Source organism: Copadichromis virginalis, linkage group LG1 (assembly GCF_057382275.1).
Source record: "Copadichromis virginalis isolate Kocher_CV1m ecotype Utaka linkage group LG1, C_Virginalis_male_GT1.1, whole genome shotgun sequence".
In the NCBI taxonomy this organism is placed as follows: Eukaryota; Metazoa; Chordata; class Actinopteri; order Cichliformes; family Cichlidae; genus Copadichromis; species Copadichromis virginalis.
In genome coordinates this window covers 15,649,659-15,676,791 of record NC_140618.1, presented here as the reverse complement: position 1 = coordinate 15,676,791, position 27,133 = coordinate 15,649,659, and the positions used below count along the sequence as shown (strand labels likewise).

The 27,133-nt window shown below is 38.7% G+C and overlaps 2 protein-coding genes and 1 long non-coding RNA gene across 4 annotated transcripts; all 3 read right to left on the bottom strand.

Moving 5' to 3' along the window:
* Nucleotides 1-550: 550 nt before the first annotated feature.
* On the bottom strand, nt 551-10,193 carry ctsba (cathepsin Ba). The gene is made up of 11 exons (XM_085452387.1): nt 10,007-10,193; nt 6,774-6,901; nt 6,605-6,690; nt 4,392-4,506; nt 4,066-4,181; nt 3,709-3,794; nt 3,478-3,624; nt 2,998-3,114; nt 2,496-2,624; nt 1,848-1,929; nt 551-1,584 (listed from the first exon to the last, which is right to left on the bottom strand). Exons 2-10 carry the CDS (start codon nt 6,894-6,896, stop codon nt 1,856-1,858), a joined length of 993 nt encoding a protein of 330 aa, XP_085308513.1. The 5' UTR covers nt 6,897-6,901; nt 10,007-10,193; the 3' UTR covers nt 551-1,584; nt 1,848-1,855.
* A 2,178-nt stretch (nt 10,194-12,371) lies between these two features.
* On the bottom strand, nt 12,372-13,642 carry LOC146718500 (uncharacterized). The gene is made up of 2 exons (XR_014919084.1): nt 13,250-13,642; nt 12,372-13,171 (listed from the first exon to the last, which is right to left on the bottom strand). It is a non-coding gene; the product is annotated as an uncharacterized LOC146718500 (long non-coding RNA).
* A 1,404-nt stretch (nt 13,643-15,046) lies between these two features.
* xkr5b (XK related 5b) lies at nt 15,047-26,629 on the bottom strand. Of its 2 annotated transcripts, none has more exons than XM_085452360.1 (13): nt 26,381-26,629; nt 23,837-23,926; nt 23,648-23,753; nt 23,344-23,510; nt 21,831-21,964; nt 21,596-21,674; nt 21,251-21,420; nt 20,683-20,794; nt 20,410-20,577; nt 20,129-20,319; nt 19,825-19,935; nt 19,364-19,547; nt 15,047-18,123 (listed from the first exon to the last, which is right to left on the bottom strand). In XM_085452360.1, the coding sequence occupies exons 1-13, from the start codon at nt 26,487-26,489 to the stop codon at nt 17,420-17,422; spliced, it is 2,325 nt and encodes a 774-aa protein (XP_085308486.1). In that variant the 5' UTR covers nt 26,490-26,629; the 3' UTR covers nt 15,047-17,419. The 2 variants fall into 2 exon arrangements, with proteins under 2 accessions (XP_085308486.1, XP_085308493.1); XM_085452367.1 differs by having other exon boundaries at nt 20,129-20,316.
* Between the last annotated feature and the right edge of the window lie 504 nt (nt 26,630-27,133).

The window sequence follows — 27,133 nt, the reverse complement described above, 5'->3', positions numbered from 1 at the left end:
GCATATGATATCAGAGTAGAATAGATAAATATATCATTTGTGTTTGTAGATTATTACAAATAAATATTCAGGTCCACAAATGTTAATACTGTTTACTTATATATGCAATATTTGTTTCATATGGATGTCCACAGGATTGCAAATTGGTACTAGTGTTGCTGTTTTTTCCTCAGAAAATGATCCAAGTTGGGGAAAGTAATGGACTGAAAATGAAGGCTAAATGTAGTTTTATGTATACACATAAGGAAACATTGAAATGAATCCATATTCTTTTGGTAAAGTTGGTTAGTGACACTGTGCTGTTAGCGACACTGAATCCAGTCAGTCAGTCAGTCAGTCAGTCAGACACACACACACACACACACACACACACAAAAGCAAACAAACAAAACAAAAAAACCCCCACACTTTTGCCATGCCACCCTTTTTGAAAATAAGTTTTGGTAAGAGCATTTCATGTATGCTGAGACAAATTGCAGTGCAGTGATCTTATATGTAAATGTTAAAAGAAGTTAATTAACAATTAAAAGAGATGTGTAAACAGAGCAAATATGAAAGAAGCACCTTTATTACCAACTTTAATTGATATGCTTGTAAGGCAGTTTTGTATTTTAAATGGTTTGGAATAACTTTAACAACTAGGTTTACATTTTGTCCCAGAAGTGTGTATTTTACACAAATAATTTTGCATTTTGCTTCAAATTCATTGGTGGGACGGAAAATGTGATTGTCAAATTTTGTATTTTTAATCAATTGGATGTTGCTTTTTCTGGTATATAAATTACAACCAAAACCGAGATGCAGGGAGTCATAATTGCATTAAAAATAATAAATCATTTAAGAGTTACTGGCGGAAAGTTATGAATCATATTGTCATGTGTAATCACTTGAGAATTAACAACATCGAAACTTTACATTTGTGATAGCTCAAGTTTCTCTATTATCTGCTTAATCCAGGAAAAAGATTTTGTAATCACACACACACACACACACACACACACACACACACACACAGATTTTTTTTTTTTTTTTTTATTTCAAAACATAACAGTTATGCGCCAATATTATAGTTATAACAGGCAGCCAACACTGCATTTAATTTCCAACCAAGTTTAAAAACACTAACTGGCACCTGTGACAGTCCATCCTGACATTATGGAGTAGCACTGAGAAATTATAAATTCAATATAAAAGCTGTGATCATTACAAATTAGACACATTCGTCAAAATGACATTGCGCTGTTCTAAAACAATCCATGCTGTCAAAATAAATTTAATCACTTCTACAACAGTAATAGCCTGTTTTGAAGCAACCAAATGCTAATGCCTGTCTAAAATAAAATTTCTCCTGTCTGTCTAAGAGGTGAAAACATCAACTCCAGCACTTTCTCCTCAGGTTCATCACATTTCTGTCACATCCCATCTGCAAATTCACCTCGCTTTAGTTTTTAAAGCCGGTGTGCAAAGTGATCAGCGCGCTTTAGGTAAAAAGGACTAAAAGCAGTTAATTTTGTCAGCTGTGTCTTCTGGTCAGTGGAGTGCATCGCCCTCTAGTGATAGTGTAATGATGCTACAGCTGAAAACCTGCAGGTACAAAAGGAGAAAAATGGGAAATTAAAGCAAGGATGACTCTTAAAGTTGGCACACCAGCCTGCTGGACTTGCATCGAGTTAATGTGGGTCTACATGTAACTGACAGCAGAAGAAAATCTGAATCCATTTCTGAATTATGCATGTAAGAAAAGTCAGAAGTACATTATGAATAATCTTTTAAATCCATACTTAAAAATAATAATAATAAAAAAAAAAAAAATCTCACACATAAAATCCATCTGTTTACCATCTTACCTTAGTTTTTATTTGGGAATCCCTGCCACAATCTCAGATTCAATACCACAGTGATCTGAACCACGCAGGAATTTAAAGTATCCTAAAAAACAAAAAAACAAAAAACAAAAACAGAATTTACTTCAATTTCCTAAACTGAAGAAAACACGTGAACATCTATAAACAGCACCATTTGCCCATTTTGAGTGAGGGAGTATTACTATAATTTACTGTAAGAGAAGAATTTCTCATTTACTGGTAGAGTTGTGTAAACGAGCTAGAACAATGTCAAGAAAACATTTGTAAAAGTTAAAGACGTAAAGACCCCCTTTCAGAGCATTTAATGATTATTGTTTAAAAAAAATAAATAAATGAATAAAAAAAATAGAGCGAACAGGGTTTCAGCTTTGGTGTCATGAAGTCAGTCTGTTTTACATGTAAAATAAAGTCAAATATAGAAGTGTGTGCTCCTGATATAAATAATGTATAATTAAAAATAATACATCTGTCTTAATGAAGATCAAGTCCTTGTGATTCTGAACAAAATACTGATTCAGCTATAAGACTCCCCATTCCATTTTACAGGATTATACTGTAGTATTTTCAGTAGTGACTCCCCTTGCATAGCATGACTACGTGTGTTAACAGTATTAAACTGCCTCTGCTCACCATTATCACCCCAATCAGTGTTCCAGGAGTTGACACAGAGCCAGTAGGGAGTGCCATTTTCCTCTCCCCAGCCCAGGATCTTGATGGCGTGACCACCGACAGCAGAACCAGACACATGTTGATAAACACCTGGATAAGACAGAACAAATCCATTAGAGCTCACCTAAAGTTGTTTTTTTTTTTTTTAGTACAATATAGTGAAGAGACTGGGTGTGTATTCTAATAGTGTCTATTTCATACTAAGTCACATTCAAGGCACCTTAAATACTAGAATATCAAACTGCATCTAGCTGCAGTTGGAGATTTCCAGCATGAAAGCCTGTTAACTTTTCACACACAAACCTCTGCAAAAGCTAAACAAAGAGGAGCTTCAGTTCAAATCAATGTTAAGAGGACACAATCCCACACTATATGCTTATGCTTCAGCCACAAAGTAAAAGTGAATTTGTGAAATGGCAGGCAGGGTGACCATTACATGTGTGATGAGTTCATGTGTTCTTACCAGTCTTGTACAGAACAAAGTCGTCATAGACTGTAAACGCTCCCTCTACAGGGCCGTTCTTGTAGATCTCATACTGAATCTGCTGTTCGTCTGATGGCACGCTGTAAGATGTTTTACCTGCAACACACAGAGTCAAGATATGTGTGCATACAGCCTTGTTCACCAACATAAAAAAATAATAATAAAATATTGCATGTAGAAGTTTATAATATGTGTAATTTAAAAAAAAAAAAAAACAAAAAAAAAAAAAAAAAAAAAAAAAAAAAAACAACAACAACCAGAAAATCAAAGTTCATCTGCACAATAGCTATTTGAATATCAGGATAAGGAGTTCCCTCAGATTTCATATAATATCCATTTGTTATAATTCAATAACAATTTGTTTTGTTACGTTGCAATTATTACTCATAATTATGCAGACTGAGACAATATTACAAACCTTATTTATGATAAATATACATTTCTTTCTGCTGCTCTTACCATAGTGCTTGTCCTGTGTATAGCTTGGTGTGTATCCAGACTCACACTGGCGGACACACTCTGGTGTGTCACCACCCTCCCCAGTGCAGGGAGGTCTGCTGCCATTCACATGGTGCTCACAGGGGGCGATGGTGTAGGGCCTGCAGCCTGCAGACACAAGGATATAGCGTCTCTACTGTAATCACACCCAACATGCGCATAACTGCATCAATCTATCAGAAACACACTCACCAATGTGGGAATCATAGAGACCCCCAGAGACCAGCCCTTCATTTGCCCAGAAGTCCCAGGCAGCTGAAGGGTAGCCACCATTACATCTAAAAAAACACACACACAGAAAAACAAAACATTACTTACTAAAAATGAACTTATTTAAGGAAAGCGCCAAACTTTCTTTCCCTCTCTTAGTACCAATTGTATCATCTATATCTGCTGCTCTTTTCCCCAGATTAAGGTTTTTATGTCATAGTTTGGTTCATTATATTTAATTATCAAAGTTCAGTGATCCTGGTAAATAATTATAATCTTAATAGCTTGATCTTTAATATTTTAGTGATTTCAGTTATCTGATGGGTAAGAACTGCTCACCCCATGCCACAGCTGTCACAGCAGGTCAGCAGATCCTCTGAGGAGATCTCCACATTGACCTTCCCATTGCTGTGAATGCATACACGATCAGAGATGGCCTCTGCAGCACCAAACGCCTGGACCCACAACAACAAAGACATGAAGCAGGGAAACAGATCATCGCAAAATTTGAAAAGCAAAGGTTTCATTCTTGTCCTAAGAGCTGAGCTCCATTCTCTTCCTTAATGAGGGTTTGTTTTTGTTTTTTTTAAGTTTCTTAGGCAATTTCAGATTACAGAGCTCTTGAAGAGTCTAGCTACATGTGGTGACATTGAGCAGCTTCTCACCCAGCAGGATCCACAGGAGCCCTGGTCTCTGATCTCTTTCAGAGTGGGACAGTTAGGCCACTGCTGTCTAGCATCAAATTCTTTTGGCAGCTTCAAATCTCCAGCATATTGAACCCTGCAGAGGAAACCAGAAGTTTTACTTACTATTGTTTTAGTAAAGTAGGGCTGCACAATTAATGATTGTGCAAAACTGAATATGCATGCTCCATCAATCCAACCAAAAGCAAATTAAACATACCCTAAACCACCGCTTAAATACGTGCCTACATGAGCCAATCACAGCCGTTCCCTGCACTGCAGAGGTTAAAGTTGACTGTACTACTCTGGACGAGCAACACCACAATAAAATATAAATGCAAGAAAAGTCAGATGCCTTCCAGAACTCAGCCCTGAAAGCAGATCATACACTCTTTGGAAACATTTTGGATTTGGCACGGGTGATCCTAACTAGGGATGGGTATCGAAAACCGGTTCTTGTTGAGAACCGGTTCCCACCGGTTCAATTCCTTGGAATTGTTTGCCATTTTTGCCAGTCGCCCTGAATGACATCACCACGTTGCGGAGCGTCATTTACCTGGCAGGAAACATGGCGGCTCAAACACGCTTGATTATACTTTACGAGAACGGATGACGACAGAGCAACTTGCAATACTTGCAAAGTAGATCTTTCATTTAAGGGAGGAAACACTACGAATATGCAAAAGCATTTGCTCACAAAACACACGATGACCTTAAATGAATGTCATGTTTTTAATTCCGCTCTGGACTAGTGAATCTCAACCCAGCAGCAGCGGTAACGTTTGCACATCCTCTCCCGTTAATGCGGCAGATAAATATTCAACTAACAGTGCATATTATGTTAGCGCGATCTGCCTTATTACAAAACCTGCCATTACTGTGCATTTAGGTGACCATGATGAGAGAGACAGACAGAGTCTGGCTGGCTCAGATGCTGGCAGTTCTCGCTGCAGTCTACCGGTAGCGTCTCCTTTCAGGCCAGGATAGACGAATGTCACCGAGCAGTGACTAAGTTTGTGGTCAAAGGCTTGCACCCATTTGCCACAGCAGATGCCCCGATTTACGGTAAGTGAATGTGTTTAATTGTAGGCAGGGACATTACTGGATATTCTTGTGTAATTGCTACAGAATAATTTATGTTATACTTTGTTATTACTACAGAAGAATATTGATTTTATTATTTTACATTTACAATTTTTTTTCCCGGGGACCCTGTGACACCCCATTGAAGAGCCGTAGGCTGGATCTCTTAAGGATCTCTTAAGATCTCACTGTTGGGTTTGTAAGGCCATGTTACTCCTAAATTTCTATCTTGTTCAAAGAGAAGATATAAAACAAAGTTCTAAGCTAATCGACCTTAGTGTTCTCCTTTTTTAAAAAGAATTGATAAGAGAATCGAATCGTTAAACAGAATCGAAAATGGAATCGGAATCGTGAAAATCTTATCAATACCCATCCCTAATCCTAACTAGAAGAACTCATATGCAGCGAGTGCCATAGAGTTGTATCTGCATCACAACTCAACTTATTCAACTCCCTGAAAACCCATCAGAAAATGCAGCATAATGACTGCAGGAAGACTTGTATGTGATGCAAGAGCTGCTAATGTGAATCGACCTGCATCCTACAGACATCCATAACAACAAGCCTATTCCTCCGGCTCACAAAGGCATACTGAAATCACCACAGACTTGTCCAATAAACAGAGAGTACTGAAGGCTTCAAGAAAACAGTTACCTTACTAAACAAAAGATTACTGCCTTAAGCAGTGGAAATACCCACGCTGTATGAAAAACACTCCAGGGGAAAGGGACCCACAGCTGTCGAGTACTATGATTTATATTCACTTTAATTATGCAGCTACGATGAATGAAGTGAAAGACTTTAAATTCAGCTTCCAAGAGATGCTCTCAGGTGAATAAGCACATTATTTAATTTTATTAAAGAAGTTTTATTTAACAAGAATGTGGCACAATGTAAAAATTAAAACAAATAATTTTGATTTCATTACTCAAAATAAGTGATTAGCATTTTAGCCATAATCATGTAGCCCTATTGGTAAGTTTCCAGTGACACTGAGAATAATGTGAAAGTACAGTCAACTATCCTGTGGTCAGCGTAGGTTGAAATATTCTGATGTCAGGGATCGTTAGAGGACTTGTTTCGCAACCACAGAACATATGACTAAGACTCACATGACTGGCAGTTTGGGTCCCTTCAGCATTGTACCACACAGCTTGCGCACATAACTATAATCGACGTTATGGAAGTTGTGGCCAGCCTGCAAGACAGGGAGGAGATTTAGTCAAACACTTTTACTCTCAGAGGTCTGTCATAAATTAAATTAAAAAACAATTCACTCACCTTCCAGGTAGTATTCAGTTTATTGATGTGATTGACCATCTCACTAGACAGTGGATGGAGGTGGGGTCTGGCCAGGCTCACTGACAAGCTGGCAGCCAACAGGAGGAAGGCTGCATGCCACATCTTGCCTGAAAGACAAGTTAATAAGTTTGGTTTAGCTGTGGTAATTTATTCTGTTACTGCATCATGTCATAAACAAAGACTTCATTTCAGTAACCGGCTAAATGAGCCTTTTGATTTTCTTGAACATTCACAAGTCTAGCTAGAGTTCAAAAACAGGAAGTAGAGGTTTATTTGTATTTTAAAATCCTCAGCTGTTCTCCAGCTCTGCTGGATTTTCACATTTGTAGTCAATACACTGCTGCAGCTACACACAGTATGATATTCACCCTTTAAGATAGACTCCTGAAACTACATCACCACTTAAAAGGTCACAGCTGATTGAACACCATCACACTGCTTGAAGCTACGAGTGGAAAAAAAAAAATGATGCAGAGAGAGCGGAGAAAGACCTCTTAGAGTCAGTCATGCGTCAAAGTCCCCTTCAGTGGTTAAAGATGCTGCCTCAGCAAATGCTCCAATGATTTCAACGATTTTAGTCGATTTTGATAAGCAGCCACGCGGTAAAGGAAGAAAAAAAAATTCCTTTGCACTCCCCCCACTGTTAAAGATTCTGGGTTTCAGTTCATATGGCACAGACGACAGGACCAACGATACAGGAAACTGGCTCCAGTGTGTGAATAATACAGGCCACATTATAGAAAGTAAAATGCAATGGGGTGAGCCGAAATTAGTTCCATTACAGACAGATAACGTAGCCTACTAAAAAGAGGAGTGGAGAGTGCTCGGTAATAGCAGGAAGTCCAGAGAAATCAATACCAGTGCAGACACTCTGCTTCTTCTGGGATCAGATGATCTAACTACAAACTATTTAATCTGATGAGACTGTGCCCCAAAATTATTTTACAAGCAAAAGTAAAGAACAAAGGCTTGTACATGAATGCATCCAGCCAAAAATGTTTACTCTGGCTTACTGTGCCAGTAAGCCAGAGTAAACATTCCATTGAAAACAGAAGTCAGTTATGTTGTTGAATACGTGAAATCCCCACACCTGCTCAGACAGGTCCTGTTTTAAAAACAAAACCACAAGCCTGCTTGAGAAACAGAACATGTGAATTTCTGTGAAGCTGGTTTCTATCACATGATGGATTATGAAAAAAAAAAAAAAAAAAAAAAAAAAAAAAGCATATCAAAAAGGAAGTAAGAACAGGCAGTTTCCCGTAGCAGAATGACACATTCGCTCTGAGATCACACCAAAGCACTGCCTTGCTGCTCAATAAAAGACAGCATGTTTACAGGTCATGTGCAGAGAGATTTCTGAGTGTCCTCCAGTTTTTGGATTATTTTGAATTCTTGTGCATGTGCTATAAAAACAATAACTGTTATGCTAAAGAAACCATTCCATGTGTGCAAACTAAGTACAGTGTAATATTACACACACACACACACACACACAAAAATCTTATTAAGGACAAGACAAATTTGAATGGTAGAACATGTTTGAAAGACACCAAATGGTTTTTTGGTTAATTCTCTAGAGAAGTGGTTTCTTTCTATCAAAAGATTTTTTTTTTTTTTTTGTGGAAGTGGATGAGAAACCCGCTGAGCTGTCTTTTCCAAGTACTAAGTCAGTACCTTTGAATGCACTCATGCCACAGTTGAGTTAAGCTGCTGAGTCATACTGAGACCTTTGTTTAGGCACAGTTCTGTTCATGTAAAGAAAACCCTCCACATTAAGTTTGATGACAGTTTAGCGTTGATATTAACACATTGTTAAAGGCCAAGAGGCCATAAATGTTCCCCTGTGTGGTTTAAGCGAAAGACAAAAAAAAACTGATGAGTCAAAGCCAAAGCCATCGAAAGACATACAGGAGAAAGGAAAACTTTAGTTTCTAAATCTTTTCTTCAGTTTCTTATCTTCCTTTTAGATAAGAACCAACCTCTGAAGGCAATTCAATCATTTGAAACTATTTATGCTCCCTCTTGTCTACTTAAACTTAAAAAAAACAAACAAAAAAAAACTTATGGCCTTCTTAAGGTCCTTTTACCAAGCTGCTGGAATAGTTAGTGTACCTCGACACCCTTTCAAAAGATAGTATTTCATTTCCTACTGTTTAAAGTGTGCAGGTCCAAAACTTGCCACGGCTGTTGACATAGCGAGATTTTACTGGAGGTCAAAGCATACGACTCATGTTTTTCATATTCAAACAATCTGACAGGGGCATTGCTTTCCTGGAAGGAAATTATAGGATAACATTTCATCATAGTATAAAGGTGTTCAGTTACAACTAGTTTGTGTAGTTTTTCCCCTGTCGATAACTGAGCCACCAGATCTACACACTAGTGGGGGAGCAAACGTTGTGGGTTTTTCCTTTAAATTGTCACACAGTTTTATGCCCACAAGGTGTGGTAACAAACATATCGGACTACATACTTTACTCTTGATCACTTCCTTATTCCTTCCTATAACGCTGAGGTGTTTGAGGTACGTGACAGTAGAAGTAAACCTTTCTTTGTTCTGAACAATACACCGCTATAGTCCTTAGAATAATTTCACTTCTCTCTGGTTAACCCCTCCACCTGGGAGCCTCTGTATGCAGCTCACATGTTCACAACTAACTAAACAAAGCTTCAGTATATAATTTGTTTCCAGTTTTTTTCCTCTTCTTTTTGAAAGAAAAAGGATGGCTCAGAGGACGCTCTTATGAAACACAGTTTCACTTTCCATTTCCCCGACTGAATTCAGGATTATATTACACAATATTCTAACCCCCCCAAAATCCCTTTTTATGTTATCGAAATACTGCCTGCCTATACCAAAACGCACAGAATAATCAATAACGAATGATAAGAATAAGTCATGTGTGTTTCTTTGGGGGGGAAATGGCTTCACCCGTTTCAAAACATCTGACCGTGAAGCTAAAACGGGTCACCCAGTCATAAACAACATTCAATCCATGCAATCAAATAAGCTAACTGGCACCCAGAAGCTCAAAATCGGTTTTAGCATGTTATTGGTGACGACTAGTGATGAAAATATGAGCTATACTTGGCCTTTTTTTAACCTGGTTTCTATGAGTTTATGTGACCGATTTAGCTAGCGGTCAGCTCTCCGTGTAAACGATGTAGCGGCTAAAATCGGAAGAAAACAATAAATAACAACAAATATTTACCGGCAGTATGTTTTTCAACCGATGAGTTTGATCAGCTCTACAGCTCCAGGTCCCCAACCTCAGCCGGCTAACGTAAGTACAAAAGAGTATTCGGGCGTTAAAAACGGCCCCTTTCAGCTTTTATTTACTCCTGATAGCACGTGAACTGATCACATGAACTCAAAGCATGTGATCTAACCGTCATCCACGCGGTCATCGAGCTCTTCCGTTAGTTTAAACCAGTCCTGACTTCTTACAGATAAAGTCAACCATCTGAATTAGAATCCATGAAAAACGATATATAAATATAAATATTTTTATTTTAATGTTAATATATGCATTTATTTATTTATTTATTTTATTTTATTAATGAAAATGTGGAAGAACCGCTGGGTTGTGCTGTGTTAGTTTTTTTTTTTTTTTGGAACTTAATCAGAATGAAAACCCTGCAGTTTAAAAATTTATTTGGACGCATTTTTTTTTTTTTTTACTTAGATGATATTCTATTTATTGTAACTGAAACTGACTTCGATATTAGATTTTGATTTTGATATACCTTTATTATATCATGGTATTACAATGTGACATAAAAGTGATTTGTGAGTTTTGAGGTATTTGTCTTTGTCTTTGCGTTGTGTAGTATAGTAAAACACCCAAATTATCATCCTTATATATAAAGGTAGTACTGCCAAGGTGTTACAGGAATAAAAAGTAGAACAGCTGCAATCTAAATGAAAATGAAATGTAATATAACTGTAATGCATTTGTAAGCAAGCTGCGCAAAACTTTTAATGGAGATGTGCATGGTGGTCAAATAAAAACTGAACTGAAAACTGTGATATAATTTCCAGAGAAAGAGTACTGGGCCCAGGAAACCTTGGTGCTGTGCTGGTATCAGGAAAAGATGATTACATTTGGTCAAAACACAGTTAACTGGGACCAGTGAGATTTTTTCAAGCTCAAATAACCATTTGTTATTTATCTGTTTAAGAAAGTCTGCAATAAATACACAGACTGTGTAAATTATCTTTTTCCCCCTATATTATCTCTGTACTGCATGTGGATGTGTTTTTGAGCCAACATTGGTTTTCATGTGATTTTTACATCTAGTTTTATTCATCTGAGTAGTGTCCTGTGATTTGACCCTGATTGTGCTTTTGATCACTGACCACAGAGAAAGAGATGATTGTCCAGCTGCTTTCTCTTCCTTTTATGACTGTCGTCTGACTTTGAAAGTGATGAGTTGGGAAAAAAAACGCAAGCACACCACATCAAATGTAATTATTTTTTTTTACCAAGTGGCGTAAGAGCACATCCTAATTCTAACAAAAAAGTGCTTTCACCAGAGCAGGTGACTCAGTTTCACATAGGAATATTAGACTGTATTAAGGAACAGTCTAGGGTCACGTTACAGTTTGTCAAAGGACTATCTAGTTTTGAAAATAATTATGTTTTTGTGCATTAATAATTCAGAGCAATCATATTTTTATGATATTATGATGAAACCGTCTATTATGGAACTGCTTGTTGACATAGATCTCACTTCTCAGCTCCTTTGGCTAAATTCTTGAATGACAGCCATAGTTTTTAGAACTTTATGTAAAATATTTTACAACAATTTGAAGTTTAAAAAGAAAAGTTTAGAAAATGACTAAGTAAAATTGGCCACAATTTGAACAAATAATATTTACAAATGTCTTTGAGTGCAAAATAGAGACCACTCCAAAATGTGCCAGCATTGCTTTATTTTATAAGTCTGCACATGAAGAACAATTCATGTAGTTAAAAAAAAACCTGCTCATTGAAGGGGTGTATGTCAGGATTATGAGTATTGTAAAGCATAGTTATCCTTCTTGTGTTACAACAGGGTTACAACAATTTGGGTGCATTGAGGAGCGACTCAAACATCCATTTTATTGAGCAATAGCGTGCATGCTAGGCTACAAGGGACAAAACTGTGTGAGGACTTGGTCAGTGTCCAGAGAGATAACAGAAACAGGCTGTCCAGTAATCTGTTTTATAACTGGACTACACACCGTAGGCCCTTCCATTATGAAAAAATGTAAGCGCTCTATTTCTTTAAAAAGTAGAGAGTAAAACCTTTTACTTTTCAAAAGTATTCACTGTAAAGCTCAACAGCAGTGGGTTAGCCTGAGATAAATAACAGTCTGATACAGTAGGTATGCACTCTCAGAGAAAATACGCACTCAAGGGTAGGGATGGGTATTGATAAGATTTTAACGATTCCGATTCCATTTTCGATTCTGTTTAACGATTCGATTCTTTATCGATTCTCTTATCGATTCTTTTTTTTTTTTTTAAAAAGGAGAACACTAAGGTCGATTAGCTCAGAGCTTTGTTTTATATCTTCTCTTTGAACAAGATAGAAATTTAGGAGTAACATGGCCTTACAAACCCAACAGTGAGATCTTGAGAGATCCAGCCTACGGCTCTTCAATGGGGTGTCACACGGTCCCCAGGAAAAAAAAATTGTAAATGTAAAATAATAAAATAAATATTCTTGTGAGACATATCACATATTGACGGGGTCGGGTTATGTTAAAAAGTATAAATTGTTATACTTTGTTCATTGGTTCAAAGGTACCCCACACTTCTTTTTTTGTTTGCTTGTTTGTTCTGGTGTATTTTTCATTTGAACTGTTACTCTGCCAGAGTACTCATATTTACAAGATGGCATTGAACGCCCCATTGGTGTATCAGGAAAACTATTTTGTACGTATGTTCCTTGAAGGGGATTGAAGTCGTTCTTTTTTCCACCGCAGCGAAGGGCTAGGAGTAGGAGAGGAGCTGCTGTATGTTTTTGTTATCGAATCGATCTGATTGTGAAATAAAGCATATGCAGTGAGAAAGCAACTCCAGGAGTCATCCCTGCCTTAAAGCTGCAACATTCTTCTGTAGCAATAACAAAGTATAACATAAATTGTTCTGTGGCAATTACACAAGAATATCCAGTAATGTCCCTGCCCACAATTAAACACATTCACTTACCAAAAATCGGGGGCATCTGCTGTGGCAAATGGGTGCAAGCCTTTGACCACAAACTTAGACACTGCTCGGTGACATTAGTCTATCCTGGCCTGAAAGGAGACGCTACCGGTAGACTGCAGCGAGAACTGCCAGCATCTGAGCCAGCCAGACTCTGTCTGTCTCTCTCATCATGGTCACCTACATGTACAGTAATGGCAGGTTTTGGAATAAGGCAGATTGCGCTAACATAATATGCACTGTTAGTTGATTATTTACCTGCCGCATTAACGGGAGAGGACGTGCAAACGTTAGCGCTGCTGCTGGGTTGAGAGTCACGAGTCCGGAGCGGAATTAAAAACGCGTGTCATCGCGTGTTTTGTGAGCAAATGCTTTTGCATATTCGTAGTGTTTCCTCCCTTAAATGAAATATCTACTTTGCAAGTTGCCCTGTTGTCATCGGTTCTCATAAAGTATAATCAAACTTTTGAGCGTTTGAGCCGCTTAGGCGCCGTGTTTCCTGCCAGGTAAATGACGCTCCGCAACGTGGTGACGTCATTCGGGGCGACTGGAATCGATAAGGGAATCGTTTGCAAAAATGGCAAACGATTCCAAGGAATTGAAACAGTGGGAACCGGTTCTCAACAAGAACCGGTTTTCGATACCCATCCCTACTCAAGGGTTGCACTTCTTGAGTCTGCTGTCATTCTGATGAATTATTTAAACATCTTGAGCATCTTTGTTTACACAGTGTCAAAGAAATGTTTCATTTTGCAGCAGTGATTTATATTTTGGCACCAAAACTTGATTTTGACACATGAAATTAAAGGTTTGAACAAGCTATAGCCTTTTGCACGTTATTTATAATGCTTTGATGAGTGTATGAGATGTTTTGATCTTTATATTTGATGACCTTTGAGAAAGTTTCCAGAGATGTGCTAGGATAAAGCTCGTGCTGCTGCACTTCCACTGATATGTGTCTATTTCTCAGAATCATAGTGATGATAAATTAATCACTGGTAAGCAATAAAACCCAGCACACTGGACTTTGATCATGGCAAATGGCTTTATTTTTGTCATATCAACAGCACACTTAATGACACGACTACCATCCACAGCTCTTTTGTGGAAATCCTCTCAGAGATGAGGTGATTTGTACTAATGAAAGGAGGTCGTCCAGTGACAAGGTGACGAGGTTATAATGAATCAGCAAACTAACTCAAGTCTGTCAGTGATAACTATCTGCTCTCTAAACATCCTCAAACTTTAACACAAAACCTTGTCCAGATCATTTCATGAACAGTAAATGTGATCAAATATAAAAGAACCTTTTAAAAGTACAAAATGAATCAAATTACAAACACAAGTAGATATTATCGTATACATCGCGTACACAAAGCAAAGCATGTTATTTCTATTTCAAAGCGATATGCATACATGAGGCAAGCGTGGCAGCTAAAGCTGTCTTCGTACAAGGCAAAGCGATGACGCATTTAAAGCATGAGTGTGGATATTTTTTCATAAGTGCACTAAATACGTTAGCTAGCTTATTGCTACATTCTAGCATGTGTTAAAAAAACGGTAATGTGCAGTTACATTAAGTAACGTGTAGGTAATGTGAGTGCTTCTTTCTCTATGGGAGTAGATATAACTCTCAGTCTGCCTGTATGAATGAGCATCATGCAGTGACTTAACTATCAGAAAGCTGCAGTAAATGGACACCAGTTTGAAAAAGCAGTTTCTACCAAAATCAAGTTTCTAGTTTTAAAATCACTACTTTGCTCAATGAACTCAGTTTCTCAGTATCCTAAAGTGCTGCTTGTGTTTCCTCTCCTTCCTGCACATTAAAGAAAAACATTAACAGACCTCATAGTTACTACTGCACAGTTATTGTTTTGTTTTGACACAAAGAAATAAAAGTAATCCAGCACAGTAAAAAAAAAAAAAGAAAAATAGATAAAGTCACATGGCTGACATAGTCACAAACATTATTCTGCGATTACAGTTTAACTTCGCACACAGGTTTCATGACGTTAATACAGGTACTGACCACTTCAGACTAATAGCAGCGCATAATTTCGAATTACTTTTGACTGTGCCACAGCTAATTTTTCTTCTTCTGTTAGCTACATTCATCATCATCATCATCAACTTTATTTATAAAGCACTTTAAAACAACCACAGCTGACACAAAGTGCTGTACATTGGAACTGTAAAATAAAATTACATGAGATATAAATAAAAAACAAATAAAAGAAGAGTGAAATCATTAATTAAATAACTACTGCATTAAAAAAGAAACTAAGTCTCACTGAGGTTAAAAGCCAAGGAATAAAAGTGGGTTTTAAGACGTGATTTAAAAGTGGACAGTGAAGGGGCCTCTCTAACATGCATGGGCAAATTATTCCATAATTTTGGAGCCACAATAGAGAAGGCCCTGTCCCCTCTGAGCTTCCTCCTGGATCTCGGTACCTCCAGGAGCAGCTGGTCAGCTGACCTGAGAGACCGACAGGGTATGTGGGGATGAAGAAGCTCAGAGAGGTAAGGCGGGGCAAGACTGTGTAGGCATTTAAAAACAAACATAAGAATTTTAAAATTAACTCTAAAAGACACAGGCAGCCAGTGCAGAGAGGCCAGCACGGGGGTTATATGCTCTCTTTTTCGAGTTCCTGTTAGGAGTCGTGCAGCCGCATTTTGAACCAGCTGCAGACGTGAGAGCAATGACTGACTGACCCCCACATAAAGTGAGTTACAGTAGTCCAGGCGGGAAGAAATAAAAGCATGGATCACTGTTTCAAGGTGCTGCCTCGAAAGAAAAGATTTTAGTCTTGCCAGTCGCCTTAAATGATAAAAACTGGACTTCACCACTGCTCTGATTTGGTTGTCCATTATTTAATGTTTTAAGATAAAATTGCAACACGGAAGTTCAACTGTATTGAGGTAGGTGGTTTAACTGATGGACAGACTGAGGAGTGACACAGATTACTAGATATAGTTAATCCTTTGTAGCACAAGTAGAGGTGCAGCTATTCAGGTAGGACAGGTATGAAAAATTAGTTTCAGTGCTGTGTATAATTTCATAACAAAGCGGGTCTTTGCTAACAAGGACTGTGTACCCTTTTATGAAGCGCATAATCTGTCTTGCATTTTGAATACACTCCACAGGACAGCACACAGTACATTTTGATATTACACCAGTTAATAAGTAGGCAGTGAAGCGAGATTTAAGATTTGAAATTAAAATGTAAAACTTGAAAGTACTTGTATTAATCTGAAGTGTTAGCTCGAACTGTGCAAGTTTAACTCCCACACAGAAAATATATCTTCTTCATCATTGATCTTAACAGTGCACAGAAATGGTAAAGTTTCCTCTAGTTCCTTATCCTGCGTCACACATATTTTATCGCACTTCCCTTCTTTCGTCTGCAAAGGTTCAGAGCTCAAAAAGTGTTGTTATAATCAGTGCACAAAGATATTTGATTAGTAAAACCCAAAAGCAAGTTATATAAAAAATTAAATGCATCTAATAAATGAAACATAATCCCTTCATAATCACTATTTTACTCATTCAATATTCTATCTAATTACTCTCCCTTCCTGAATTGGCCTGTTTCAGTGTGTATGTGATGTAGGTAAATACTAATATGTACTTCACTGCAAGTATAAGTAGTTTCTTAAAAAGTGGATGAGACATCCAACATCAATCGCCTTGTGATTAAGAAAAGGAAAGACAGAAAAGAAACGTCAAGAAACGTAAATGTTTGCCTGAAGCTGAGTTGATTTACATTAAGATTTTTGCATTGGTGTGTCATGTTATAAGAAATTCTGCACAGCAGCCTGGCAGACAGCATGTTGAGTTATTGTAAACTGGTGATTTTGTATTTTCTTTTGGTATAAAGGATCCAACAGCTCAATAACTGCTCATCCTTTAAATTTTAATTACAAGCCATAGCTACTTTATAGTCATTTTGATTTCTCTTACATCCTATCCAAGGTTACCTCAGTTGACACTTAGGTGTAGGTTTTTTATTTTTATAGAGTAATAGTTAAAAATGTAGTTTGAAGGATTATTATTTTATTTTGACAAGTAGTCCAGATTTTAACTTCTGTAATCTACAAAATTTCAACTCACCCTCTCACATATCAGATGTTTCCTCAAATTGCTCTCATGGCTTGCATAGGAATATACTTTAATACAAATCCTTCAAAGTCCTGCTATTAAAACTGAAGATTTGTCTCTTTTGATTGATATTTTGGTCAATGTGACACACTTTCAGCAATTATTTCCTGTCTAGCTGCACACAAGGGGAAAACATGAGCAATATTATACCAATCTCTTTCTATGACAGTTATAAGTTAACTTAAAAGATTCTAATGCTGAGAACAGCAAAACTGGAAAATACACCATCCTCCACCCAGGCTTTTCTTTTCCTTGTACCCCCATCCTACTTACACTGCCCTCTCTCTGCTGTCCACATACTGGACCATCTGTTTGCGAGCGTGGGAGATAACTGGAGTGAGAGGAACAATGGGTGTACCAGGTGTAATTGCACCAGGAGTTGAAGCACCGGGAGTTGAAGCGGCAGGAGTCGAAGCGGCAGGAGTCGAAGCGGCAGGAGTCGAAGCCGCAGGAGTTGAACCTACAGGAGTTGATGCTGCAGTAGTTGAACTTACAGGAGTTGAAGCACTAGGGGTCCCATCTGGGGTAGCACCCGGTGTTGTACCAGGAGTGGCAGGGATGACGATGACAGGGGTGGGGCCCAGGCTTTCTTGTTCTACACGGGGCTCCAATCTGGGTGTGGATGTGACAAATCGGGCCTCCCTGATCCGGTAGGGACTTCGGTAGGTGGAAATGGGTGACAGCTCTGAGCCCCAGCCAAGATAGCTCCCACTGGAGGGAGACTGCACATCTGCACTAAAATACAATGTAGTGCTTGACTCTCCAGGGACCCCTGATTTTTTATCTGGGGAACTAATCAGGAGGGGGGAACGCCGCTCAGGTGACCAGCCGGGAGTCTTGATGTCTAAAGAACCCACCGAAGAGGCCTCAGTCAGAGACGCCTCTTTGCTGTCGATGTGGCGGAGGCTTCCTGGTTGTTGAGGAGACGAGAGCGACGGTGAGCCATAAGCAGCGCTTTGGAACTCCTCATCACCTTAAAAAAATAAAACATTGGAAAGAAAAGTCAGTTTAAAACAATACACACGTATACTGCAGGGGAGTCAGTGCTAGAGGTAAGAAACATAGTGCAGTCTATATATTTGCTGTCTCTGTGATAAATAATAAATGCACTGTACTAAAGGTCATAGCTTATAATGCCTGTAATATCCTAATTTTTCTTTTAGCTAAGAATGAACAACGTAACTCTGGTATGTTCAGGGTATAGACATAGTGTAGAGAAATCTGACTCTACAAAGACACAGAGTGCTGCACTGCTCTCCTGCTTTACACACTACTGCACACTTTCTGCTCAGCTCCAAACAGTAGACAGACACTGTTACTAACTTTCTGGCAAGATTCTTATAGTTACGTAAAACTAAACTAAAAACTAAACAAATATGTGCATTTGGGATCTTAGAAAGCTAAAATAAAAAGAAAACATTGAGGAGGTGTTCTTAATTTTAGTCGTTGTCAGGTCAGTTTGGTGAAATTTTCAAAGAATAAAAACTAAACAGAAATGAGAAAACCCACTGTGGAAACTAACACAAACTAAACTGAAATAAAAACAAAAATAAAAAAAACTATAATAGCTCCGCTTGCCAGTGAACACAGCAGAGCATTGAGCTGCTAAAGAGATCGATATTTGTCATTAGAGTTGATCTAACCCTCCGACAAAAGAAAACAGAAGCACTCTAGAGCAAAATTCCCCAACGCGCAGAGACTACACTAAAACATCGATGTTTTATTATGTTTTTGTTACAACATGCTGACGTCAGTCTGTCTGTATTGCAACATGCTGACGTTAGCCTGCTTTTAGATTAACAAGCTGATGTCTGACCTTTGACCTTGATGCATTACATACTAAAATGGTGCATTTTATCATCTTTACCCACGTGATTGGAGCAGAATTGGCTGAAATCTTTAACTTCTATAAGCTGTTACTTAAAATTTTAAAATACAGTCATTTATGGCATAATTATCACTTTTGTGTCGTAGGGCAAAAGAAAAAGGAAAGTTTGTTGTACAGCTCTGTCCATGCTTTTTCATATGAAATATTACTTGATATGGCTTTTTGTACTTTTTTTCAAGGTCAACTTCGACCTTGGGCACTAACAATGAAGGTCAAGTCAAATGCTTAGCCAACCTAGGTTCCCATGTCCCCGAAGAAAGTGTTTATTGTTTTGATTTTTGAAGACAAACCATAGAAAACTGTGTATAATATAAAGTAATTTAACCTTTTCCCTCTGATAGTGCCACGCTAGAGTCTTCTTCTGCAGTTTCTTCAAAGATGACCTCCTGGACTGGGATGATCTCTGGAAACCTTCTCATATCCTGAATAGTTGTGGGAGGAGCTTTTCTCACTGGTCGGGCCACTATAGTGCAGTGAGCTGGCTTTGGTGGCTGGACCACCTCTCTCACCTGGATACATTACAGACACGTGAGCTTCAGACTACAACAAGCAAACATAATGTATCCTTTACAGAAAAACAAGCCTTTTAGTAGTTATCCTGATGTCTACTGATACTCCTGATATTTATTCTCATGACCACACTAAATGCCTACTGTCCTACTGAACTAACCCACCAGGTTTCAGCTCATAAGTGGCTTAAATAAGCAATGTACTGTATTCTTAGTTTAGAATAGACACAGTCCCCCTTTGTGGTGGTCTAGATAAGATGTTAAACAAAACTCTTGCCTCTGAAACCTGTGAAGGAGCTGGTGGAGGAGGAGGTTGAGCAGCAGCAGCAGCAGCAGGTTGAGAAGCTGGTTGTGCGTGGTAAGAAAGCTGTGGCTGAATTGGTGGAATCTGACAAATCACATCAAAAGTATGAAAATAAACTCCTTTTTATATAATCACATTTTCTTAGCATTGGGGCCAGGTTTGGAAAAACAAAATTTTATCATACTGATCAAAGTCACACCTTAAAACAAAGCAAAACAAAACAGTAAGTTTTAGGAAGTCCAGCTACTAAGATGTAAAACTCAAAAAGACAACTAACCTGATGGACACGTAGGTCATCAGGGGAGTGAACTTCTTCAGACAGACCCATCAGTCCAGCCAGTCCCCCCTCACCATATGCAGACCAGATCCTTGAAACATCCCCTGTCTTCAGAGCTAAGCGAATCAGCAGCCAGTGGTGATGCTTCCAGCCCTCCCATTGGATAGGAAGGTCCATGAGTGTCCCACCTCCTTAACAGAAGATGCACAGTCATTCTTCAGATAGATAGATAGATAGATAGATAGATAGATAGATAGATAGATAGATAGATAGCAACAGACCAGACAGTGTTGCATGTCGATGAAAAGTGGGCGTGACTTTCTCCTCTAATGAGAGTGTAGAGCCACGCTCCATGCAGGCCCCGGCTATTCCCCTGTGACGAATACTCTGGAAGATTTCAAAAGACTTTGGATGGAGGAAACGATAGTACAGCACCAATGCTATCACTCCTAAAGACAAAAAAACCAAGTGTCAGGAAGAGGAACATTGAGGCCTTGAAAAAGTTGTTGTGTTCCCTTTTTATAACTTGAATTTGCACATGTTCTGCGTCTCACCAATGAGGAAGCTGCAGAACACTGCAGCTGGGATTCCCACAGTATCCCAGGAAACCATGGCAAACATCCAGGAGGATGCCAGAAGAAGAAAAGCGTTCTCTAAGAACATAACCTGAGGAAGAATAAACAGACATCCAATCCCAAATCAAGATTACACTGATTTGACATTTGAATCGTTTATAGCTAATGCATGGCATCTGCTGGATGTTTTTCCCCTCAAATAATATGAAAAACACTCTATGATCCCAATAATGCGAGTAACTATCTTTGTTAGCACGGTAAAAAGCCGTCTGTGAAAAAAGTACTAATGTGAAATTTTCAGCATTTTATGTATTCCACCTAAACGCTAAAGTAAAAAGCAAAGCTCTGCACAGCTGAAATGCAATCATTTTCAAAGTCATTTTCAAATATTATGTATGCTTTCAGGTTTCTGATGATGTACTAAACTTACAGCTTTTCTTTTTCAAATGTAATTTGTTACAGTGTCTCTGTTTTGTCAGAGCCCCCGGCATATTAAACCCACAATATCATGAGCAGACAAGCTTGAAGTGAACACAAACACACATACCAGATAAAACCCAGCCATGCGGTATCTAGATTGACCGTACTTCACGTTGAGGAAGAGGAAGATGTGAATAGCTCCCAGAACAAGATTGAAGAGCCTCCATCGGCTTGTTGACCTTATGATATCTGTCTGCTGGGACACCATCCAAAAAGTTGCTCCCAGCCAGTGGACACCTGAAACAGACACAGTCCTCTTATGCTTTTTCTTTTTTTTTTGTACACTGTTACAGTGATGGATGCTCATATTAAACAGGGTCAAAGTTTCAAACAGTTTTTCTACTGTTCATTCTGTGTGATGTCAAAGACAGAGGCTATCCCTAGCTGCCCACAACTGGCTGTGAAGACTCACCGATGACCCCGAGGATCCACTGTTTGAAGATACGTGTGAAGAGCATGAGAATGGCAAACCTGGATCCCAACATACTGACCTGCAGAAAGAGAAACCATACGTGTACCAAAAACACAAGCAAAACAACAAAACACATGCTTATGACATGCCAAACACAGATGCAGTAGCATTACTGATACTGTTAGATACTATGTTGTAAACACTGCTTGTTGCGAAAGCTGTTAAACATGCCCACCCTCCACAGCAGTCGACAGAGCATGGCAGCTGGTGTCATTTGCAAGTGTCCTGGTCTGATGAGTGAACAGGCTCTGGCATAGAGCACTAAGGCCCAGCCAAGAGAAACCAAACACACTGCAAAACACACTGAGGCTGGCGAGAGAGAGAAACAGTGTGTGTCAGAATGAGACAGAGAGAGAGAGAGAGAGAAAGAGAACAAGGACAAGAAATATGAGTACACTGAAATACTGAATCACACAAGACTTCAAGATACAAAACTGTCACAGGCATAATGCTGGAATCAGATTTACAGCAGCAATACCAGTTAAAAGGGTATATTCTGAATTAGTTCTCTGTTAACATTTACTTTAACATTATTATTTTAAATAAATCACAAAACAAGTATGTTATGAACTACCTGGTCAGCTGAGGGTACTGTCAAAAACTAAATGACACTGTTTATTTAAAGATTTATTTCAGCTCTTCCCTTATACACAAGCCATAGTAGATCATAGTAGATGACTTTTAGAGCACATGCTCTTTGTGATCTAACCCCTAACGAATCTGTCTCCTCCAGTTCAGGAACTGGGGGTATTTTCTGATGTGATAGGCCGAAGTGTAAATGACTACACCATGAAGCAACACTTAAACTGTACATTTTCTAAATTTAACCTTAGATCACTTAACTTGAGAATAAAAGTGGTCCTAGAAAAGAGCCCTGTTGCACACCTTTCTTTATTCTCAAAGCTAACAATTTGAATATTTTTTATTAAAAAAAAAAACTACATTAATCTCAAAACTCTCTGAATAAGAGAGACCTTACAGCCAGCTAAGGTCTCTCTTATTCATCTTAATTTAAGTCCCTACCATCTTCTCAAAACTATCTGAGAGTAAATTTGTTTATCCGCTGCTTAGCAGTGAGTAGTTAGCACACACTGGATTTATTTCACTAATAGCTCAATGTTCCATCTGGAAATAATACAAAAAAATGAACAGGCAGACTAAGCTAGAAAAGACTACAACAATTATCCAACACTGAGATTTTTTTATAGCTGAAGGTTGTTAGTCCTGTTGCAGCACTTTCACATTAAACTTTTATTTCATCTTGATTGCATAGCCAAAGGCCATAAGAGAGGCATTATGAACCTATCCACTGCTGTAAGATAGGCATAGGTACACTCCGACAGTAAGTGGTGATGTTACTGGTAGCCAGTAACATCACCACCAACAAATACTATCCAAATTTACAACAACTGATTACCTCCTTTTATTTTTTCATTATATATTTTTATCTATCCATATTTTGTGTATTTTATTCTGCACATATTACACATTCTATTCTGTAAATATGTTATTTATTGTGATTATTACTTGCTTTTCTTTTACCGCCAATCTGAGACAGTACTCCTACTCCATGTACTATTGTAGAAAGTATGACTGTGCAATGACAATAAAGAGTTAAAGTTTAATTAAATGTCCTTTTTCTGATCTTATTATCAAACTTGAACACACGCTTTCTGGTTTCTGACTACCTGGAGATTTGACTCCTATATCAGTACAAATTAGCACATAAGCGTGGAGTAGCGTCTCGGGGAGGGTGACGACCAAGGCTTCGAACAGACGTATGGCAGATGCATCAGCCTGCTGCATGATCTCACTGTACGTATCCTCATCTGGCAGGCGCATGCACTCCCACAGCCTGTGAAAACCAAAGATGAAAATAAATTAAGAGTTATACAAAGAGAGAGAGAGAGACCTTTCTCATTTATGATCATACAAATCTGGAACTTAAACCTGATTATTGGACACTGACTGATTAAATTAATTAATTATTACCTTTTGAAAAGTCCCAGATGCAGTATGTGTGTCCAGGTGAGAGACTTCCTGCGAATTCGTCCATCTGACAGGTACCAAAGGTAACTCAGCCACTGGGGACCCCAACCTGATCATAAAGAATTATAAAAATGAATAACAATTTGTTTTTCTAGAGTTATTTATTGATCTGTTTGTTGTAGATGTTGTCACCTGGCAGCAGGAACAGGGCAGTGAAGCCAGCAAGATAGCCATAGTTGTAGTTGTGACCGATCCACAGATAGTACACGAAGCAGTAGATCACTGAGGAGAAAGGGAAAGATGTTACCTATAGCATGTCACGCTTACAGGCTGCAAACACTCAGACAAAAAAAACTTGCCATACATCCTGAAATACACATGCAGGCACTACATGCATTTATTTAAGTAGTGAGTGAAGTATATTTAAGAGTGTTACTTGAATAAACTGTTTTGTAAAATAGGCTACATCTCACAGTGGCCTTACATAACATGACATAAAGTGCTCTTAGGTTTAACAATGAACTGTGAAACTGTGAAACTCAGGGATGTTAGATGTTAAAAATAATAATTTATCCCACAAACCTAACAGTAAAATAAAAATACCAATATTTTTCCCTTTTTGCTTATTTTGTTTTCACAGCATTCATCTCTTCTTCTCCTTTCTTTGAATATTTGGCCAGAGCAAAATTAATGTGAAAGAACAGATAAATACTGGTAAAAGAATTCCAGTTGGCCATTATATCAACATCAGCCAATCAATCATCACTGGTCAGTATACTGATCCATTTCTACCTAAATTCTTTTCTGACATGAACATGCACTCAGCTGATTATGACTTTGCACACAACACGCTTGACATTTTTTTTTATAAAATATAACAACTAACTCACAAATCAAAGAGTACAGAAAGTTGTTAAAATAAGATCAACTTTGCCAAATTCAAATGGTCATTGAAACAAAACACAGTGCACAGTAACATGGTTCTGCTCTCCGGCGTAATAAGTACATGTAAGAAACATTTAATTAAGTAGAATTCCCCATGTCCTTGTCCTTTCAAATCTCATATCTTTACTTTCACATGAGTGAGTGATACTGCCTAAACCAGATGTTATTTGGATGAGCCTCACCAGCACATGCAATTATATGATTAGCATGATTGTTGCATTCACTGACTGTCTGATCTCAGACACCTGAACACCATCTGCTCAGCAGTGGAGATGCATCTAAATCCTGAGATCAAGTGTTCCTCCTCATTGTGCCGCTGAGCTTTCTGTTTGTTCTGCTTTACTACAGTTATGTGTCCTGCAGGTAACCTGTTGCAGCTCTGTGAAGCTCAGTTTTTCAAACTGTTTCCAGTTTTTGCAAGTGTTATTATTATTATTTTTTAATAAAGCTAAGGAAGCTCTGTAATGATTCTCTCCCATTTATTTTAATTACTTTCTTAAATGTTTTGTGGAGATAACTGAACTTCTAATACTAAGAAAATTCCTATTTTTATTTTTTACATGGCATTTGCTTTCTTCTTGCATCTGTAACATTGCTGGATCCTCTTTGTTGGTACTTGGTTAATAAATTTTAATCTTTGCCACACAGAATAATGGTTCAGTGTTGTTGTTTTTTTCTTGTGTTCTTTGCTGGGATTCATATTTTGGGGGCAGCTTTGTTGCTTGCTGTACCACCCTAGTCTTGAATAGAAGGGCAGAGTGATTATACCAACCTCATAAACTACAACATTACTGCAGCGCATACACCCACATACACCCATTCTAAGAACAGCTGATCTCTTGGCATTACACTGACTCTGATTTTAGATATATTGTGTGCATGTGTTAATGCAAACGTTGCACTCTCTTCTATAGGATTGTTTATGTCAGGACTAACCTAAAGCATGTGATCAGTGGATCATTGCCAAAACATGCACATTTCAGTCTGCAGTGTGTCTCCACACTTTCTCATTGACCTCTGTTGTGCACTTCATCCCATCCAAGTTTCATTGACAACAGGCCGGCTGATGCCTCTCCTCTCCACATCACACTCTCTGAGGCTCTGCAGCTCTGCCTCCCTCCATCCCTGCATACATGTAATCTGAATCGTTTCAGCTCCGAAACAGGCGGGCTGTCCGGACAGACTAGGCCCCGTCCTGGGGTACGCCCATCCCCTCCGTCCATTCATGTACCTCCAAAAAAGAGCGCTGAAATATGACAACATGGCTCCCCTTTGTTTTTATGCAGAAAACATCACCCAGACCAAGAAAAGGCACAGTTCAAATTATAGGAAAAGTCTGACATGAGTCAGCAGTCCTGCCGCATACAGGATTTCATAACGAGCGGTGTACAAAAATAGGAAAGAGACGCTGTGACTGCGGACTTCTGCTGAGGCTCTATTATTCATGACAGCACAACGGAGACGCTGAAGTAAAAACAAATGCACAACTTTGTATTTTAACGTAGAACAAGATGTCACCCTAACCCCCCCCCTGTCTCATCCAGGCATCCCTCTGCATCCACTGTAGTCCTCACACTGCACATCCACACGCCGTGGCCAGAAAAGCACGCACAAACGCGCACGCACACACAATAAAGTAAAAAAAAAGGGGCAGCGTTTTGCACAGGTAGGTGATCACAATCGGCCAAAACAGCGACTGAGGCATAATGCTCAGTTATGTGTGTGTGTGTGTGTGTGTGCATATGTTTTGCATGTATGGATGTAGGTGTATGTGTCCCAGGTAGGACTCACGCGCCGTCCTCTCTGCAACCAGGAGAAATGCGGTAAAGAAGAAGACGCAAACTTGGCAGCACGGCATGCAGGCCCCTCCATTACTGGGGGTGGCCGAATAGTCTCGCATCGTGGAATTAAACCCTGAAAAGGGAGGTTTTCGGGAATAACAGCGTGCTAGTCTTCAGGCCGGTCCGTGCTGTTCTGGTCTCGGTCGGGAGTGTAGCTGCAGCAACCCGCTCTCCCAGCCCCGTGTCCCCGTCCCGGCGTCAGCGCTCGTCCAGTTAAAGCGATAGCACCGATGTTTCAGGACTTAGTAAGATGCATTGGTATTGCCTAGATTTTTATACAGTCAAATCAGATAAATATGAAGTTGTTCTCTAAGCTAAGATTTTGGACTGAAATTGTAAAAGCGAAATGATTTTTCCCTGCAATCTTCTGCTCAGTCATTTTTGTTTTGACATTTTGTCATTCAAGACATAAAACTTCATAGGTCAAGAATTGTGTCTTGTGTCTGTATCGTTCTGTCTGGTGTTGCACTGTCTTTGCACTTTGTGTAGTCCTGTGTTGATCGTCTGTTATATATTATAGGTTTCACCATGGTCTTGAAGGAACGTTGTCTTGCTTCACTGTGTACTCTACCACTGTACATGGTTGAAATGACAATAAAGCCACTTGACCTGAATTAATGCATTAGGTAGGGTGATCTTATGATGGTGAAATGATAGCTTTGCGCATTTATGTTAGACATATATTTTTCAGCTTACTGTACAG

Coding starts and splice junctions, on each gene's coding strand:
- ctsba (XM_085452387.1), bottom strand. CDS start 6,896: ATGTGGCATGCAGCCTTCCTCCTGTTGGCTGCCAGCTTGTCAGTGAGC. Junction 3,115..3,477: donor TACACAGGACAAGCACTATG/GTAAGAGCAGCA, acceptor TGTGTGTTGCAG/GTAAAACATCTTACAGCGTG. Junction 1,930..2,495: donor CACTGATTGGGGTGATAATG/GTGAGCAGAGGC, acceptor TTTGTTTTTTAG/GATACTTTAAATTCCTGCGT.
- xkr5b (XM_085452360.1), bottom strand. CDS start 26,489: ATGCGAGACTATTCGGCCACCCCCAGTAATGGAGGGGCCTGCATGCCG. Junction 23,511..23,647: donor CATCTGGGACTTTTCAAAAG/GTAATAATTAAT, acceptor TGGTTTTCACAG/GCTGTGGGAGTGCATGCGCC. Junction 21,421..21,595: donor GTGGATCCTCGGGGTCATCG/GTGAGTCTTCAC, acceptor TGTCTGTTTCAG/GTGTCCACTGGCTGGGAGCA.